The following is a 19,897-nucleotide window of genomic DNA, read 5'->3' as shown; positions in this document are numbered from 1 at the left end:
ATTTTAGCTGCAAATCTTGATGTTTAAGAAATGTATGTGCCATAGTGTGTCAGCTATACAGTTCCTGTTTCACAATCATTCATTAGAACATGTCAAATCCATGGTCAAAACTTATAAGCAGAGTGTTTTGTCTGTCTGTCTTTTTGTTTGTTGTGCTTGGTTTAATTATGTGTGATTTCCTCTAGGATTTGAGATTAGACTAATTAAAGGACAATTCAGGAGCCAGTAAAGAACATGAGAACAAGAATATTTCATAAAAACATCATTAATAATTACCAGCATGAGTTAATGTCTATGCGAGCAACGCATGCCTAGCACATATATCGGCCAATATTTTCCCATTCCAATGATTTTATCTGCTTCTAGTGTACATCAGATCAGAATCTCAACGTTGTAAATGTAGGAAGCCCCGCCCAGGGTATGTGCAGTGCTGACGTGCATGGCCGCCTCACGTGACTCCTCTGGAATGTTAACAATGCAGTAAGTGTCCAACTTTGTACTGCATTCTAATTCTGCCGTGAGTGGCGAGAAAATGGAGGACAATCCCATGATTTTTCCTGTGTGCTTTTTGTGAGAGGACATCGAAAGACGATCCTTTTGGCAACAAAACACCAGACCTATAATCTACAACTTTACAGAAGTTTAAATCAGTTCATTGGATTAAGGTACCACTTATCACATGGTGAGTCGCTCAAAACTTTAATATTTTTTCTAAACGTTGAGCATTAAAGTTAGTAGTTTTCGTGAATTTCAATATTCGATATGCGGCCGCAAATCCTTTGTAAGTTTAGGAAGGGAGTTGTATTGCTCATTTAAAGTGAGATAGGAGTGAACAGCACATTCTCCCTGTGCTGGAATGCGGACTTGCTCCAGCGGATCTGCGTTCCTCTCTCTCTCTCGCTCCAGTCCCTCAAAGCGCTGGAACCTCTAGGCCCCACAACTCTATTCTATAAGTTACTTTGTGTCTATGAAAGCATTTTGAATAGTCGCTGTTTGTTAATACAATGAGAAAAATGTGAGATTATGTAGTTTACGTAAAAACATTTTTACAGCAGGCATGGCAGACAAATGATAAAACTGAAACTTAACGTAAATATACCTTTGCTTTCACTGATAATACAGCTCAATACATTATAGTTATGTTAAAATCTCATGAAATTTACCGTTGCCTGCAGTTAATATTGTATTTTTACTCGTGCGTAACAAACCATTCCTACTTTCCGTTTTTTTTTTTTTTTTGTTTTTTTTTTGTGTTTATGTGTCGCGCGCAGTCAGATGTTTAACTGTTACCCAAAGACAGATGTTTTAGCTATACCAAGATGATGTACTACAACGGTCCGATTGCATTACACATTGATTGTTTTGAAATGTTATAATTCACTCCACCCACAAAATTATTCTTTTTTGCGCATAAGTTGTGCGATGATGACATGTGCTGGGATCCGTCTTCATATTTACGCTTGTTGTTTTGTCTGCTTTGTGTTAAAATTGCTAAATTTAAGCTACAACTGTGGCAAATATAAGGCTTTTTAGCGGGGGCCAAAATGTACAGAGAGGAGCCAAATTAATATAATGTCAGTATGATTCTTCATGAGACTTTATACTTTCTAATTTGTTGGGAAGACAGTTTGACAAATCTCAAAATGTTTGTTTTTTTATTGAATTCTACCACAAATAAATAAAAGGCCCATTATCATAAAATGCTGTTTGAAACAGTTTTGTATTGGACAGTTACCGTGGATATGTATAGGATATGCTCTCAGAATTTGTTTACATTGCTTAAAAATGTGTGGATTGATTGCTTGTTAATTAAATGTATAGGCAATAGCACATGATACAGCATTGTGTGGTTAACATGATCGTTTTACAAATACTTTAAGCTAAATTTTCATAAAGTAAGAACATTAACCTCCATGATTTATGGATCAAGCTATAAAAAAAAAATATTATTATTATTATTTTCAGAACATGGGCATTGAAAAGGCCAATCAGATTTTATCTGGGACCCTGATGCCCCACCACTAGCTATAATAATCAAGCAAAAGTATGAAGTTGTAATGATTTGAAGAATATAATGCTAGACAGACAATGGTAAAGAATCAATATAAATTGTTGGGCATCGTGTATGTCCCATGGAGTTATTGGTAACTAAATTGTGTAAGGTTGAAACCACTAGTGTCTTACAATGAAAGACAATATTAAATATTACTTAACTCTTGCTGAGGAACATTGCTGGAGAACTGTGCATGCATGTTTGTGCTAGTTGTACATGGATTGTGGATTATTGCTGCAGTGCATTTATGGACAATTGCCAGCTATGGACATTGTATCCCATTAATGAGCTGCATCAATCCAACTGCAGATGTAGTAGTAGCATAATAATGGCTTGTGTAATGAATATGAGTCTGTAAATGTTTTTGTTTTTTCATTGATTATCGCTGAAGTGTACTTGGATTAGTTTTTGAATGTAATGGTACACATTTTGCTGTTACTTATGGAATGGAAGGCATAGAAAATATTGTGTTGGACACCTTGACAATAATGGGAATTAGACTATTGTTCTAGACTGGGCGATGCATTTTCAGTATTGAGCACCAGCATTCCCGAAATATGTTTGTCCTAAAAGTCCTTTTTTTTATGGTCATGTCCTCCTTTCACCAGAAGACAAAAAAAAATCAGATTTAATGATGTAAAACGTTTGGAATTTGAACACCCCATTAAATATCTTGACAAGATCCATTTTCTCTCCCATTGTGAATATGAGTTTTGAGCGGGATATCGAAGGTATTGCTTACGAAAAGTCACAGTTACGAACCATGATTAGTAGTTCAAAAGAACAACATTTATTTGAAATATATATTTTTTGTAACATAGGCCTAATAAATGTCTGTACTGTCATGCATCCTGAATAAAAGTATGAATTTCTTTCAATTTTTTTTTTTTTTCGTAAAAAAAGACTTTTCTGACCCAAACTTTTCAACGGTAGTGTATGTTCCACAAAATATGTTGTAGATGTTGTTTGTGTTTGTGTTGTGTAGGCTAGTTGTTATTTGATTTTATATCTAAAATAAGCATTTGCCCTTTGACTTTACACATAATTCCAGCAATGGATTGCTTTTCATGTGAGCAAAGGAACATGCTGCTCTTTCTCTGACTGCATGTTTTGCTTCAAGAGAGTAACAGCACAATTATATCAAGTTGATCTACATGTGTTTAAATCTATGACAGAGGTGCTAATGTCCGATCAGACAGGTATTTGTCATAGAGTAGTGATACAGGGCCTTGGACGTGCCTGGACCGCACCCTGACCCTTCTGTCTAACACTGTCTCCACAGGCAAAGATGCATTCCAGATTGGGATGGAACAAGCACGCAGATGGAATAACCCCTCACATGTCTTGGGAGGAGGGGGAGTGTGAGCCCTGAAAGGGGTGCTGGGATGTGAGTAGGCCAGCATCCAGCACGAGCCAGAGCCAAAGAGGCAGCATCAACAAAGGCGAGCGACAACAGGAATCCTAATCTTCACTTGCATCTTTCCCACTGCAGCCTGTTATCTATTCAGGTCAGGCTGAGCCTGGGTGTGTACAGTTGTGTGTCTTATTGTATGATTGTACTACTGTTGTGAGTGAATAACTGACTGAATCTTTCTGCCTTCTCCAAGTGTGAAGAGTTTCTGTGAGAGTGCAGGCCACGTTCACTCATGAGGCCTAAGACCTTCCCTGCCGCCCCGTATGTGGGCAACACGCGCCAGCGGCTGCAGGAGATCAAGGAGGGACTGAAACAACCAGCAAAGCTGGTGAGCCAGGCGCTTCATGGAGGGAGCGCTCGAGGGGAGGGGGGCAGAGGTGGCGACTCTAAGGGCAAAGACCAAGCTGGTAGGCAACAACAGCTCCGGCAGCCCCAGAAGTTCAACAACTATCAAAACGCCCTGCGAGAGATCCGCAAGTCTCTGATGCCCTTTGCCAATGAGTCGGGTCCAGGATCCAGCTCAGGTCACCCTGGTGAAGTCAACAGACAGATGCTACAGGATCTTGTCAACGCTGGTTGTGATCAGGTAAGGAATGTCTTGGATATACGTGTGTGTGTGGTTCAATAATTTAAATAACAATACTAATAAAATATAAATATTTGTTTAATATTAATAGTCATTATTTGTATAGTCTGTATATATATATATATATAAAAAAATATATATATATATATTATACACACACCACCCTTCAAATGTTTGGTGTTGAACATTCTGTTGTTTGGTGTCGCAAATTGTTTTTTTGTTTTGTTTTTTGTATATTGAAGAGTTCAGATGCAAAAGCCTCTGAGTTTCACTTAAATGACAATTAATAGGTAATTTTCATTGCTATTTAAGTGAAATTACTGAACTTAAATATACAAGCTTGATAAAAATGATCATTCTAGAAGAAAATTTCAGATGGCACTTAGAGGCTTTTGCATCTACACTCTTCATATATACATATATAAAATATGTATATATATATATATATATACACATATAAATAAAAATAGATTTATATTTATGTATATATTGTATCGTGGTCAGCAAATCTTGTTTTACTTGTAATGGTGGTGATGGTGACCAGGGGATAAAAAATATGAATATTTTACTGAGCATAAACTTCATGCATTCATAAATGTTTCTGAAAATCCCTTTAGCTTGAGCAATTATCATTGTTGAAGCAAATATAGGATTTTAAGTTTGAACATTGTACAGTGGAGATTATACTTAATATTAAATATATTATAATATTACATAATATTAAAGTGTTATGTTGAAATGTCAGGTCTCATAACTTATTTGGTATTTTAGTTTTTCTTTTTCTTAAAGAGCTCAGTGGAACATCTCTGCCCCAATGAAAGTGACAGAACCCAAGTCAGCTATTCCTCACCTTTAACACTCAAAAATACAAACATTTATACATGCATTGTGTTTTTTTTACGTATTAGCCAATATCATTGTTAGTTGATCACAGTCCAGTTAATGCATAACTACTATACTAGAATATACTAGTCTGTAGTATTGTTTTAGCATGTATTTGTGTTACTGTGCAATAGTGGATGTTGTGCAATCAGTACTTAGTTAAATGTGTTACATGTGTTCTGGTCCTTGTACTGTAATCTAGTGGCTGAATATTAAAGGGACATATTTTATTTATGAAAATAAAAGGCAATTAAAAATATGAAAAAAATATATGATAATAGTATAATATATTATTAAAATAATTGAAGAAATAAAGTCATAGGTTTAGAACGACATGATGGGGAGTAAATGATGATTTTTGGATAGTTATTTGGGCTGTCCAAAATAAATTGTGACCCCTTATAGGTATTCTGTTACTAAATCTGATTTCTTATGCAACATTTTCATAATTTACAGATATATGAGAGGTTTAGTGGCCTTTTTTGATAGTAGCCTGTTCATGTTCATTTGTGTCAGGCTTGTAGAAGACCAGCGGTCCTGTAGTGTAAAACAAAATATGTTTAGTGTGCTTTTGATTTAGGCTCTCTAATACAAACCCCTTGTCAGATCATTAATGAATATGTGTTGGGGCTTTGCAACTAATGTTCAAACACAGGTCTGAGAGCGGCCCTGTGATTGCATTAGGCATTTGAGGAATGCTGTGCTCAAGCCCATGCACAACACCACGGAGAAATCCACCACGGCCCAGTGGAATTACGAGGCCTAGCTGAAGGGAGCCGAGCTGCCTTTATGACATGGCTAAATAGAGACTGGAATGGGGCTTTTTTAGGTCTCTGGAAGCTGAAACATGCTATCAGATGAAGTATAGTATGGAGTCAGACTCTATTTGGATCACGTTATTTGGATACATTCGTAACGGTTTTATCTTTTGCTGTTAGTCCTGATGATTTTATATTTTAATATTTAATATGATTTAATATTTTTGCATATTCAAACAGACACACACACTCACACTCACACACACACACACACACACACACACACACACACACACACACACACACACACACACACACACACACACACACACACACATATATAATGTATTTTTATGTATGTATGTATATGACTCCATATGGATGGATCTCATCGGAATAGCCATTTTTGGGTTACAGCACTCCCGTTGAAGACCACTGCTTTAAACAAATTTGTTCTCACAAGATAGAGAGGCTAATATTTCACAATCAGTAGGTTGATTGTCTTTGCCCTGCATTTATGGGACAGTATGTACAACATTAGTACACTCAGAGGAAGTGCTCAGTTCAGTTGTAGATGGGTGGTACAGTTTCCCCAGCAGAAATGACAGACAGTATGCTGGGATGGACAGACACTCTGACTACGTCCTTTGCATGTTTTTGTCTTGACGTGTGGGTTAAAGTTTTCTTTTTTAGTTGATACAAAAACATGAAATTTGTGTTTTGTGGCTCAGTCTGTCTGACTTTGTCTCCCCCCGTATTCAGATTTAGCATAGCCAAAAGTCCATTGGAGTCTTGTTCCTGAGTCGTACACCACATGCACCTAGACCTCCCATAAGACCTGGGCATACATTTCATTTTTTTTAGTAATAGTCATTATTGTGAAATGACTCAGCCGTGGTGTGTGACATGGTATTTTTAGTTCTCCTTCATCCTCTGACTGGGGCCTGTGTTTCTCTTCTGACCAGCCGTACATTCCGGGAAGGTAAATGGCCGCCGCTGGCCCTTCCTTGGGCTTCTTTAGTTTGATCATTATCATTGGTTTTCACCTCACAAATTACACAGCAATGCGGCTGACAGTTACATAACCAACCCTGAAGGAGGAAATGTTTTGGTTGGGGAATGAAAGGAGGTGGGAGGGTATAGGAAGAAGATGAGTATGACATGTGTTGTGGATTTGTGGTTTTGAGCTTAGGATATGAAAAGCTGCCTGCATACATCATGCATGTGATGTTTATGTACTTGTGGAATATACACTATGTTAAATGTGTAGTGCTGTGTTGGCATATCATGTTTGCACATGATCTAAATGTTTATATTAGCCTTCCCTCACAACCCAGTATTTCCAGGGTCTCAAACCACAACTGGTCAGCATTTTTGCATTAAAGTCAAACACCATTCGACTTACGTTATGTGAAATTTCTGAGTGGAACAGGATATTTAACAAAGGAAGAGCTATGTTTTACTCTTCAACACGTGATTGGATCATTAAAGTGGGTGTTATCAAAAATGACCCAAGTGTTTGGTAGGATGGCAATGAAAAGTAAGAGGGATTGAGGAATTTTTTTTTTTTTTTCATTATTTATCATTATTTAATATTTTTTAAATATTATGCATCAATGAATTGTTCTCAATAAGACCAAGAACAATGTTTATTAAGAAAGTTAATAGTGGCAATTTTTTTTTTCATGTTGATCTTTTAAGTTTACTCACTTTTAAGTTTAGTTTAAAGCAGTTTCCTTTTGTATACAAGGTGTACTACTGTTCAAAATATTAGTCAGTAAGATTTTTAAAAGAAATTATTTTATCGAGGATGCATTAAATTGATCAAAATTGAAAGTAAAAACTTACATTCTAAGATTTCTATTTTTTAAATCGTTTGATCAAAGAATTGTGGAAAAACTGATCAAATATTGAGCAGTACAACTGTTTTCAACATTAATAAATATAAGAAATGTTCCTTTATTTCTTTCAAAAACATAAAAAAAAAAACCTTTCCAACCCCAAACTTTTGAGCATTACTGTATATATTTGATCAGTTCATGCATAAACTAGAATGGTCTTGCCGTTGCTAGCGCCATGCTCTTCTGTTTTAGCTGCTGTTTGAGCTATTTTATTACAGTATGGATAATGTTCCACCTCTCCATCTGCTGATGATGATATCCATCCGGTCCTATATCTCAGAGTCCTCCATATGGCTTTCATTTTCATGTTCATTGGTGGAATGTGTTTCAGAATTTGGGTCAAAGTGGAAGCTCCTAAAAATGAAGAGTGAACAGCATTGGAATATAGTTATGTCACTGTAGTCATGAAGAATACTTGGTACTTACCAACACCGCAGTCAGAAATTGAATGTCTAGTATAGCAGAGGCTTGTGGTCATGACAGGGGTGTAAATATATTTTGGATCCAATGCTAAATGCACACTGGAACAGAATGATCTCAAAAATAAAGAGGAGAAGAGAAGGGACAATTTAAAGAAAGACTGAAGCATAGCTGGAATTCTTGCTTCCTGGCTCATGGAATGTCCTGAACATCTGTCGCCATGACAGTGGAGGTCAGGCCTGACCTAAGGCCAAACCAGACCCAGCCCTTCCTGAAACCAGACTGAAGTTCATGTTAGATTGTTGTGTTTGCGTGTGTCTTTTAAAAAGAGAGAGTGGCGCCTTTAAATCACTAAGGGGGGACGAGAAGGCACACCCTTAGAGCGGACAGAGATGGAATGCAACCGAAAGCCCTGCCACTTCTGAGAGCAGCGATCACAGACAGACAGCGCATGTTTGGAGTATTTTTTTGTGTTTTGTACAGTACTGATAGTGCAGGACATTTGTGAAAAAGCATTTAGACAAACTGATGGCAATACACAATACACAAACTCTAAATTACTCTGAGAATGTGTGTGGATGTGTCACTGCATAATGAGTTTGCCCACGGTTTGTATGGCTTTATGCCCATTCTATTTTTTTTATTACTCTTTCTTCTGTCAGTGCCATCTAACCGAAACCCCACAGAATGGACAAAATGGTCTTTATTACTCTAACTTTGTCATAGTTACATTTATATACTTACTGTTTTTTGAATGCATAGTGGACAAAAAGCACAAGTATGTGCTGAATTAGGCACTTATTCCTTTTTTTGTCTTTTTTCCAGGCATGCTTTGTGTAGTATCATGTTTGAACACCAGAGGCAGTATAACATGGCTTGCTGTGCTGCTGTAGAATTTGGTTTGGGCAGAATGTCTTCTGAATGAGGTCATATGCCATTCAAGGGGATTTCCTCATATAGGTGTGGGTCTCTGCTCACAGAAGACTGTACATGTCTGAGTTGTTTTATTTTGGTTCGCTGCGGCTTCGCACAATGTGACAAGGAAAACTTAAGATTAATATGAAGGTCTCTACAGATTAACAGAGTTGTTGTATAGTGGGTAATCATGATTAGAGATTGAGAAGAATTATTTTTCCTTTAAACAAAGTTTGTCTCTATATTAATAATAATAAAAAATTATATAAAACTCTTTTTTTCTTTGAAATTAGTATAACTATAAACAATACAAATGAAGAATAAAAAAAAAAAAAAAGAATTTTAATGTCATATGTAGGGCTGTAACGATACCCCCATGTCGCGATTCGATACTTATTATCACGATACTAAACTCACAATACGATATTATCATGATACTCCAAGACATTTGGTAAAAAGGTTGACAAAAATGTACTGTTGATTAAAATGATAAATTTTGTATTACATTGGGGGTATAGGCTTGGACTTGGTGCTGGTAACCCAATGCACAGGACAATAGTGACACCAGATTAAAAATATTCATGATTCTGAAGCTGAAAATACAGATTTATTTGAGACAAATATGCTTGCACTCCATCACTGACTAGAACTATTTAAAATAATGTAGTTCACTTTTTAATGGCAACATAAGACATTTGGCATTATCTGGACACACAAATATTCCATCATTGCATTATTATACATTATATTCAACATTATATATTGTAGTTTAATGTAGTACTGACACTAAAACTCTGTAAACTTGGGTTCTGTAAACTTCATTTTGGGTGAACTATACGCAATACAGATTGTTACTATCCACGATACATGTTGCATTTTTGTATTGCGATTATATTGAGACATGATATATTGTTACAGCCCTGGGGCCTCATTTATAAAGCTTGCGTACGCACAAAATGGGGCTGAAAACATGCGTACGCCAGTTCCTGCGCAAAAGGTGGGATTTATAAAGAAAAACTTGACGTGAAAATATGCGCACCTACACGCAAACTCTGACCCATGCGTACGCACATTTTGGAGACGGAGCAGTTTGGCGACACCGATGGTGAGTTGGAGTTAAATGTCTTTTTGGTCACTTTTAGAATTTAGAATTAAAATTAAACATAATACAGAAAGATAATACAAATATAGTTTCACTCACCAAGCCTTTCACTTGAAGCAAATATCCATTTCTTCTTAAATGTCCGCGCCAGCGAGCGCGTTGGGGCCGTTTAGTGAAACTGACGCAGTTTAAATAAATAAAATAATGATTTAAACTATGTTTTACTTCTGATATAAACATTTAGATTAAATATGCTATTCAAATTATGGAGTTAAACACTTAAACATGAAATCATACTGAAAAGTTACAACATTTTTTTTATATTCAATCAATAGAAATATTTGTTGTGGATGCAATTGTTTTTGAACACTTTTTCTGTGGCGTGCTTTAATGTTTTAACCACAGAGATAATTGCTTATCATGATAATACCAGATTGTCTGAGAAAATAGTTTCGTGCAAATAATGCCCAAGGCCTATCTGTTTTCATTAAAAATATAAATCAATTAAAAATACAATTCGGCAAGTGGAAAAGACTTTCTCTGAAATGTATTTTACACTATTTGATTTATGTAGGCTATTCAAAAACAAGGCAAGGATAGACAACTACTTGATTTGTAGTAATGTTTCTTGTACCGTTTATATCATTTGCATATGATTAATAATCCACGTGATAACGTTTAAGTTATCACGTGGATGAATAATCATATGCAAATGATATGTAGATGAGGATCTGCATAGTAAAACTAGGCGTTGTAAGCTCCATATATGGTTATTTCGGGTGGAGACGCATGTACGCACAATCTTCCGCTGACTGGGATTTATAAAGTGAATTCTGCGCAGGTTCTGGCGTACGCACGGTTTTATAAGTCTGAATATTTTTTTGCGTACGCCATTTTTGGCTTTTGTGCGTACGTATACTTTTAGTAAGGTTCCTACGCACAGTTTTATAAATGAGGTCCCTGGTCATTTGTATTACCATGAAATCCATGAATCATTGCAGTTTGCTCAGTATGATGTGTGGTCAAATGTGCCAATCTCCAGTCATAGTGTACTTGTGGCCTTGCACAGGAAGGAGCTTGTGCATAATTTGCAGAGGAAGCAGCTGCAGGGAATGTTATTTTAACCATTATTTGCAGTGTCGATGCATGGGTTGGTTTATATTTACATACATGTTCATGTGTACATATGTACACAAATATGTGTTTATCTAAATAACTGAGGTGCATGGAGGTCATTTTCCATAACCAGTACAAATTCTAAAACTGTACGAGCGACCAAAATTTACACTACTCAACAGAAAGGATGCTAATGTGACTACATAACGAAAGTCCGACTTGGACTAAAAAGTTTTTTTTTTAATTATATTATTTTGCCTCTGATACAAAAGTCACAAATTTCTCTAGTTCACACTGCTGCAGCAAACAAATATTTTCAAGTAGCGGATGTTAAAGAAGGAAATCAGGCCCTTCTGCTTGCTCTACATCTGACCTGGAAATATTTGGCTCAACAAATAGGTCAGAATTTAGTGGCAGTCATGGCCTTAGCAGCTTTTCACTTCTCTTGAAGATATTTTATTTTGCTGATATAGGCTGTAATTCACAGAATTAATCCAAATTAAGATCTTTCTTTACAACAGAGAGTGCTATGTTTTCCAAGTAGTATTGGATCATCTCAAAAGAATCTATTTAAAAATCTTACATAAATGTAGTTGTCACTGGTGCATAATCAGAGGAAATGCATTGTGAAAAAAATGCATGTGTTGCCTATGTTCTGATAGTTCTCTGCTTGAATTTCTGAAACAGGATATGGCTGTACGTGCCCTTAAACAGACTGGCAGTCGTAATATTGAGGCAGCGTTGGACTACATTAGCAAAATGAGTTACCTGGACCCTCATAATGAACAGATTGTACGTGTCATCAAACAGACTTCCCCAGGTATGTGCACACTTTTAAAAACTATATATATATTATGAATTATTCACTGTCTTTAAGTGCAAAGTGAACCTTATGTAATTCCCTTCAGGAAAAAGTGGCATGCCAAATATGATGGATCACAGGACGGCAATGGAAGGCACTGGGGATGGTGTAATGCCCCCTTATCACCAAATGGGAGCACCACTGTATGAGGGAGCTAGTTATGGGGCTGAGGGTGAGATAGCTCGTGCATACATGGGTGGACCACCTGTTATGAACTACATGGCACCGCCTGCCAACACTTCACAGGGTCCTACCATGGGAAACCCAATGGGTCGTCCCGCAAGTATGGGTGCCTACTCTACAAGCTTGGCTCCTCAAACTAACACTGGGAACCCTATGTACACCCCTGGTCCAGCCCAGCAAAAAGGATACCCTGGTGGAATAGACCAGGCCATGATGGGCTACAGTGTGCCTGGACCACCCATGCAAATTCAGCCTCAGCCCTCGGGAGGCCCTGGCCCTCATTATGACTACAGGCCTCATATGATGGAGGCCTCCAACTATGGGGTCAAACGAAGTGCTTCCTTCCAGAATAAGATGCCCCCACTTACACCTGAAAACTATGTTAATATGCCAAGCAAAGGAGCAATGGGCCAAAACTCTGGTGGCTACGCCCCCAACTTATATCTGCCATCACATTCACACCCACGCCAAGCCAGCCCCACCTCACACCAGGTTCACTTGATGCAACGTCCCCCTGGTGTTGCCCCTGGAGCTATGGGTGGCGAGTTCTCTGATGTTCCTCAAGGCCTCCTCACCCCTTCTAGGGCCAGTCTGAACCTTGACCTGTATGAGCATCACTGGCCAGGAGCCCAAGGTCCTGAGGGGACTCCTCCAGCCAGACAGCCACAGGGGCCTTTTAGAGGGGAGGTACGTGTCCCCAGTAGGACCAATTCTTTCAACAACCACCAAAAGGTGACTGTGAGGCAGGCATTGCCTCCTACAGCTAGTGTTGCCGGCAAGCCGGAGGCATCATTGGGACCACCTAACACAATAACGGCAGTGACCTCTCCACCAATCCAGCCACCTGTTAAGAGTATACGGGTCATGAGGCCTGAGCCGAAGACAGCTGTGGGACCATGCCACCCGGGCTGGCTGAGTGCACAAGCCCAGGATGCTCAAGAGTCTCATGGATACATGCCAGATGAGACTTTTACCCTGGAGCCCAATCAAGAACATCGCTGCCCGCCTCCACCTTATCCCAAAACACTGCTCCTGCCTGGATCTGGACCTGGAGCTGAGCCTGCATCCCTTGAGACTGGAGCCATGGGTGGACTTCAAGATGTCAGTGCTACAAGTAGGACTGTCCAAAGTGCCTCAGTTGGAAAGCAGGAGGAACCTGTCTCCAAAGACAAAGTGAAGACTAGCAAAGGAGAGAAGGCTGTGAAGGATAAGAAGCAGATCCAAACCTCACCTGTGCCTGTGCGAAAGAATGCCCGAGATGAAGAGAAGAGAGAGTCACGCATTAAGAGTTATTCTCCCTTTGCCTTCAAGTTCTATATGGAGCAGCATGTGGAGAACGTGATGAAGACCTACCAGCAGAAACTCAACCGCAGAATGCAGCTGGAGCAAGAGATGTCCAAGGTGAGCAGTGCTGGAACTTCATTAACCACAAAGCACACTGTTCAATGATTTGCACTTCAAACAATTGTTATTAATTCTTTGAGTGTTTACTATTGAGTGTAAATGTTATTGTTGTCAAATCAAATCATCCTCTTCTATATCTTCCTCTCCTCCAGGCTGGCCTTTCAGAGGCAGAGCAGGAACAGATGAGAAAGATGCTTTACCAGAAGGAATCCAATTACAACCGACTACGACGTGCCAAGATGGACAAATCGATGTTTGTCAAAATCAAGACACTTGGCATTGGGGCCTTTGGTGAGGTGTGTCTTACACGTAAAGTGGACACTGGGGCACTGTATGCCATGAAGACTCTAAGAAAGAAAGATGTTCTGAACCGAAACCAAGTAGCCCATGTGAAAGCAGAAAGGGATATCTTGGCAGAGGCAGACAATGAGTGGGTAGTCAGGTTGTACTACTCATTTCAGGACAGAGACAGCCTGTACTTTGTCATGGATTACATTCCTGGAGGAGATATGATGAGCTTGCTGATTCGTATGGGGGTTTTTCCAGAGCCCTTGGCCAGGTTTTATGTTGCAGAATTGACATTGGCCATCGAAAGTGTGCATAAGATGGGCTTCATCCACAGAGATATCAAGCCGGACAACATCCTCATTGACCTGGATGGACACATTAAACTGACTGATTTTGGTCTGTGTACTGGGTTCCGTTGGACACACAACTCAAAGTATTACCAAAAAGGTAAGGGACATGAAGACAAGGTGATGCTCATAGGTTTAAAAAGTGGCCTAAATACTTTTGCAGTGTTTTGTCAAATCTTATTAACTGGTTGCTTTCTCTCTGCACTGCTTGAATAGGGAACCATATCCGGCAGGATAGTATGGAGCCAAGTGACTTTTGGGATGATGTGTCTAACTGCCGTTGTGGTGACCGGCTGATGACTTTGGAACAGCGGGCAACTCGACAACACCAGCGTTGTCTAGCACATTCTCTGGTCGGCACTCCTAACTACATTGCCCCTGAGGTACTTCTGCGCAAAGGTAAGACCTTGCACATGATCAAATGGAAGTACAAGCAAGTTAACAGGAAGTGCTTGTGTTTATCTCTTCTCCTGTTGTGATACTTTTTTTCGTGTGCAGGATACACACAGCTTTGTGACTGGTGGAGTGTGGGAGTAATCCTGTTTGAGATGCTGGTTGGCCAGCCACCCTTCCTTGCTCCAACCCCAACGGAGACACAACTTAAGGTGAGAGCTCTATATGCATCTTCTTAGGTTCCTTAGGGTTGATGTAAACCATGGATGTCCAATCCTGCTCCTAGAAGGGCCAATGTTCTACAGCAGTGGTTCCCAAACCTGTCCTGGAGTACCCCCAACACTGCACGTTTTCTTCGTCTCCCTAATCCAACAGACCTGGGGCACGTTCAAGTTCAAAACGGTGCACAGCGCTTTGCTACGGTTTCCGGGTTGAACGTCATGTTTCCTGGAAACGGCGTGCACCGGTGTGCAACGGGGTTTGAGATACGTTTTCTCTTGTTTGGTGGGTGTGTCAGAACTGCAGTCCAATCACAAGCCACATGTATATAAAGCACGCGGTATAAAAGTGAACTCGCACAATGGGTTGATGAGTTGAATCAGGTGTGTTTGATTAGGGAGACAAAGAAAACGTGAAGTGTTGGGGGTACTCCAGAACAGGTTTGGGAACCACTGTTCTACAGGGTTTAGTCCTGCCCCAACTCACTTGCCTGGAAATTTCTAGTAATCCTGAAAACCTTAATTAGCTGGTTCAGATGTGTTTAATTGAAGTTGGAGCTGAACTCTGCAAGATAGTGGCCCTGGAGAAGGATTGGTCACCCCTGATGTAAACAGACAAGACATGTTGGCTGTGTCTGAAATTGCATACTCTCTTGAGTAGGTACTTATTTTGAATAAGTAATTACTTCATGACCGCTAAAAAAGTATGTTCTATATAGAATGAATGTGTGTAGTATGAATGTAACCTAGACGTACTACATTCTCCATGTTGTCAATATCATGTAACCTACCAGCATCAGTTACGTCGCTTCACTGCCATTCACAAATCCTCACCAGTGGCCTCATGGGATAGTAAAGTGTCCATTGTATGCACACTTTAGAATGCGGCCGGAAGAAGTAGGTCACTGTGTACTTTTCTCCTACTCTTTTATGAGTGCTGTGAATTCTGACATACTACTTTTGACACACTGTTTTTCGCCTACTATAGAGTAGGGAAGTATGCGGTTTCAGATGCAGCCAAGGTCTTTGGTGAAGTTATTAATGTTTGAGATTTATGGAATGGAGACATTTGGGAAGAAGTGTTGCTAATGTTTATGTCATCACTTCCACAGGTGATAAACTGGGAGAACACTTTGCAGGTGCCCCCACAAGTAAAGCTGAGCCCCGAGGCAGTTGACATCATTGGTCAGCTCTGCTGCTCAGCTGAAGAGCGTCTAGGAGGTAATGGAGCTGGAGAGATAAAGGCTCACCCATTCTTTTCCGAGATGGATTTCTCCAGCAATCTTCGCACACAACCTGCTCCATATCGACCGAAGATTGCCCACCCCATGGATACATCCAACTTTGATCCTGTGGAAGAGGAGGGGGGTCCAGGGGCCTGGAGTGACAGTGGAGACAGCACCCGCACATGGGACACCCTCTGTTCTCCTCATGGCAAACACCCTGAGCATGCCTTCTACGAGTTTACTTTTCGCAGGTTTTTTGATGATAATGGTTGTCCATTCCGTTATCCCAAGCCCCCAGAAGCTACACAAGACCTGTCCAACAGTAGTGTGCCTTGTAGCCTGAAGCCTGAGCTGGAGGAGGAAGAAATTCATGAAGAGGAAGAGCAAGGGGAAGGATGTGAGCCAGTTTATGTGTGAGAATGTCAGATCAGGTGTTCACGCTGCTCTACCTTTACCCATAGAGGACCTTGTCAGTTAACACACTGCATCTTCCACACTTCCTTTCAACCCTAATTTTTCTTCAGGGTTTTTTGTACATGTTAAGTGCATGGAAGAACATCAGAAATGGAGTGCAGAAAGTTCCATGTGAAATGCGTTTATTCCTCTCAAACCATTATGCAGTATCCTTTGCCTGTTACAAATGACTGAAGCTCTGACCAGGGACCAAGGAAATACACAAGCTATGCAGCTTAATTCATGGGGACGTTGGTTGGACTGATAAATTTGGCTACTCTCCTATGAGAGAACAAAAACAGAGATGTGTAGCTGCTGCTTTGTGGTTTTTACTCTCATGGATAGTGTGGTCTGTCTCAACTGTGCCTCATTCCTTAATTCCACTGGGGGAAAATTTCCCAGTCTTACATCTTGTATTAACACTTACTCTCTCAGCCTGGTGAGATGCTAACATAGCCATTCCGAACACCAGAGAGGTCATGGTGAGGGATCAGGAGAGAGCTGGGCTTGGAATGGTGGCTTTGTGCTCAGGCTGCGATAAGGAGATGTGCCGAGAGCAGACAGAAATATTACAATTCCCCTCCATAGCGCAATCCCACAAAAATATAAATGCAACATGAAAATGCTCTGTCACAACTATTGGTTTTTACTCATAACACCAAACTGACTTCATATTCAGAAATATGTTCTGAAGTACGGAAGCCAGATTCTCATATGTGGGATCTTGTAATCTCTGTCATTTTCACATAATTTGTCTAAAACAAAAATAATTAAGTTTTAGAAGATTTTGTGGCGCCACCAAGTGGTTCAAAGTGACACTGTAAACAATCATGCATATTCTTCTGAAGATCTAAGTCCTAGATTATAGTCTGACAGTATTAGGTCACTTCATGCAAAGGCTGTCCAAAAGATCATGCAGTATTTGCAGTTAATACACTTATCACAGCTTTTTTGTAAATAGTATACAGTTATCTTTTTTTATGTTTCATGCCTTATCAGGAGAATCTGTGCTCTCAGACGTGATGCAATATTGAGACAAAATGTTATGTAAAGCCGTACAGCCAGCACTTCAAGGACATGCAATCTTAACACTGCCATTATTGTTGAAAATTTTATAGAAACAACCTATTATTTTAGAGCTGAATCCTGATGTCATACTTAATGTGTGGTAATAACACAAAATATGCCATAAAAGTTGCAATATGGAAAATTAAGAGTTAAATTCACTATTGACTCTTAAACTAAGAAAGAAAATTAAATCCTAAAACCCTGCTTTTTATGTGCTTGCCAGTAATATGCATAGTAACATTTATTCATTCAAAATAAATGCAGCACAGAACATTGCGGTATTCACAGATTTTAATTTTGCTTAAGTGTGTTAGTTTAGTTGCCAAAGTATTGTTTTATTTAATTGATATTTAAATTCAACAAACATTTATCTTGCCCGGCTTGATTTAATTTGCTTGAAAGCTTACTTATCCTGTTCCCAATAGTTGCTTTACATTCATTTGTATCTTACACATTGTTTTTAGAGGTGTGTTTTCTCAGCAGCTGGCTATCCAGAACAAATTCTTAGCGTTATTGTTTTTACCTAAAACTTAAAAGAACAAAAGTACAAGTACTGGGATTCCAGCTGTTTCCTTTTCTTGTTATGCTTTTCATCATATAACTCTGTCTGCTTTATCCTCTTCCTGTTTCCCAGAACATCTTAATTGCATTTAGTTTCATAAGAAGATCTTAAAAGTCAGACGGGTGGTTTTTGTTGTGTTTGTTCATGCTCATCCAGATCCACTGGAAATGATCTTGTCTGTCACCATCAGTGAACTTTTTAACAGATTTAACGGAACAAGTGCAAAAATGTTTTGTCATCGAGGCTGCTGCACCATTTCAACGTGATCACACAGCACAGTATTATAACAAGACAGTCTCTGACTGAAATGTAAAGAATACTTTGAGGCAGAAGAAAATGGGGAAGAAGTGGCAAAAGAAAAATGTATCTGATGGTATGACTATGTGCAATACAGAAAATACAATATAGTTTTCTAAATACAACAAATAGCCTTTATTACTTTAAAACTGAATTATGCTATCTAAAAGTATATATTATATTGATTTATATAGTTTCAGTATAGTTTCATGACCCAATGCTGCTTATTATTATTATTATTATTAATATTACACTATAAAGTACATTATCATACTTTCATTTATAATAATTTCTCTCTCTTTGTGTAAAAAGTGTGGTTTTGATTGTCAGTGTGATTGATCTGGTGTAAGACGAACTATGTGCCTTCTAATGAATGTGTGGGTGTGTGTACCATGTGCTGATCAGTATTTCAGGAGAAGATGGAAACGCCGTCACTTCTTGCTCTCAGGCAGGTCCTGACTGTAAGAGAGGTGGTGTTTATTTTGTGGGATAGCTTGAGGAAGACAAAAAAGAAAGCAAGAATGAATGATTGTCTTTTTTGAAAGATGAAAAAGAAGCAAGAATGATTGTCACTGAGACTCTGAAGGAGATGTATATGGATGTCATGGCAGGGTGGATATGGAAACGCATTGTATGCATTTGGTCAATGATAAGGATTGTTTTGAATTTCTGTGATAAGTCCATTTAATTGTGATCTAATTTGTAGTGCAAGAATTATCTCTCAAGATGGCTGACAATCATGTGGTTACGTGTTTGCAGTCAATATTGTCAAACTACCCCGTATGACCGCTGACTGGAAGAGCTTTAAAATAAGTTGATGATGATCCATTCACATTTGCTTTATATATTGTGTCAGTACGATCACTCCTAAAAGTTAAGTGAAACCTTAACAAATATATTTCCGAGACAATGTATATGCCATCTCAAATTGGTATCATGCCTTTGGTCCAGTCAAACCAGTTGATTGAGCTCAGTGGGAGTGTGACAGCAAGTGTTGCAGATGTTTTGCTACCCCGTATTCGTCAGAATGGACCACTCAGTGAAAAAGCATGAGCTTTCTACAAATCTCTCACAGAGTCAGGTTTAGGGTTTGAATGTAATTAGTGTGTTGTACTTATGATGGATTTTGTGTTTTACTTTTGAAAATGTTGACTGACAATCTTTGACTGTATTTAGAAATGTGTGATGACAGGACTTTTTCCTCTAATGTATGTTTTTGTATTTTAATGGATGAATGGGTTGGGACTTTTTGACGTTTGTAATCTTTTACCTGTGTTATACAATTCTGTTACTATTGAACATATATTTATACAGATATACATATTTTTTGTATCCTTTTATTCTTTATTTTTCTCTTTTCTGAGCTAACTTTTGAACCCCCATGTCTACAGTATTACAGACAGTATGCATTTGGATTTATATCTCATTTTTTTTACATGTATGTATGAA

At 38.8% G+C, this 19,897-nt stretch overlaps 1 protein-coding gene across 2 annotated transcripts; it reads left to right on the top strand.

Annotated features, from left to right (window-relative positions):
- Positions 1-496: 496 nt before the first annotated feature.
- lats2 (large tumor suppressor kinase 2) lies at positions 497-18,497 on the top strand. Of its 2 annotated transcripts, XM_081367834.1 has the most exons (9): positions 497-682; positions 3,336-3,577; positions 3,661-4,053; positions 11,835-11,967; positions 12,056-13,593; positions 13,749-14,331; positions 14,448-14,630; positions 14,730-14,836; positions 15,955-18,497. In XM_081367834.1, exons 3-9 carry the CDS (start codon positions 3,700-3,702, stop codon positions 16,483-16,485), a joined length of 3,429 nt encoding a protein of 1,142 aa, XP_081223960.1. In that variant the 5' UTR covers positions 497-682; positions 3,336-3,577; positions 3,661-3,699; the 3' UTR covers positions 16,486-18,497. The 2 variants fall into 2 exon arrangements, with proteins under 2 accessions (XP_081223960.1, XP_081223961.1); XM_081367835.1 differs by lacking the exon at positions 497-682 and having other exon boundaries at positions 3,431-3,561.
- Positions 18,498-19,897: the final 1,400 nt, after the last annotated feature.

This window comes from Scardinius erythrophthalmus, assembly GCF_964197995.2.
Source record: "Scardinius erythrophthalmus genome assembly, chromosome: 6".
In the NCBI taxonomy this organism is placed as follows: Eukaryota; Metazoa; Chordata; class Actinopteri; order Cypriniformes; family Leuciscidae; genus Scardinius; species Scardinius erythrophthalmus.
This window is presented reverse-complemented; position numbering and strand designations above follow the sequence as displayed.

Bases quoted from the DNA above. Each gene is read 5' to 3' on its own strand.
- lats2 (XM_081367834.1), top strand. From the start codon at position 3,700: ATGAGGCCTAAGACCTTCCCTGCCGCCCCGTATGTGGGCAACACGCGC. The intron at 4,054-11,834 runs GTAAGGAATGTC...TTTCTGAAACAG, and splicing joins TCAACGCTGGTTGTGATCAG to GATATGGCTGTACGTGCCCT. The intron at 11,968-12,055 runs GTATGTGCACAC...AATTCCCTTCAG, and splicing joins CATCAAACAGACTTCCCCAG to GAAAAAGTGGCATGCCAAAT.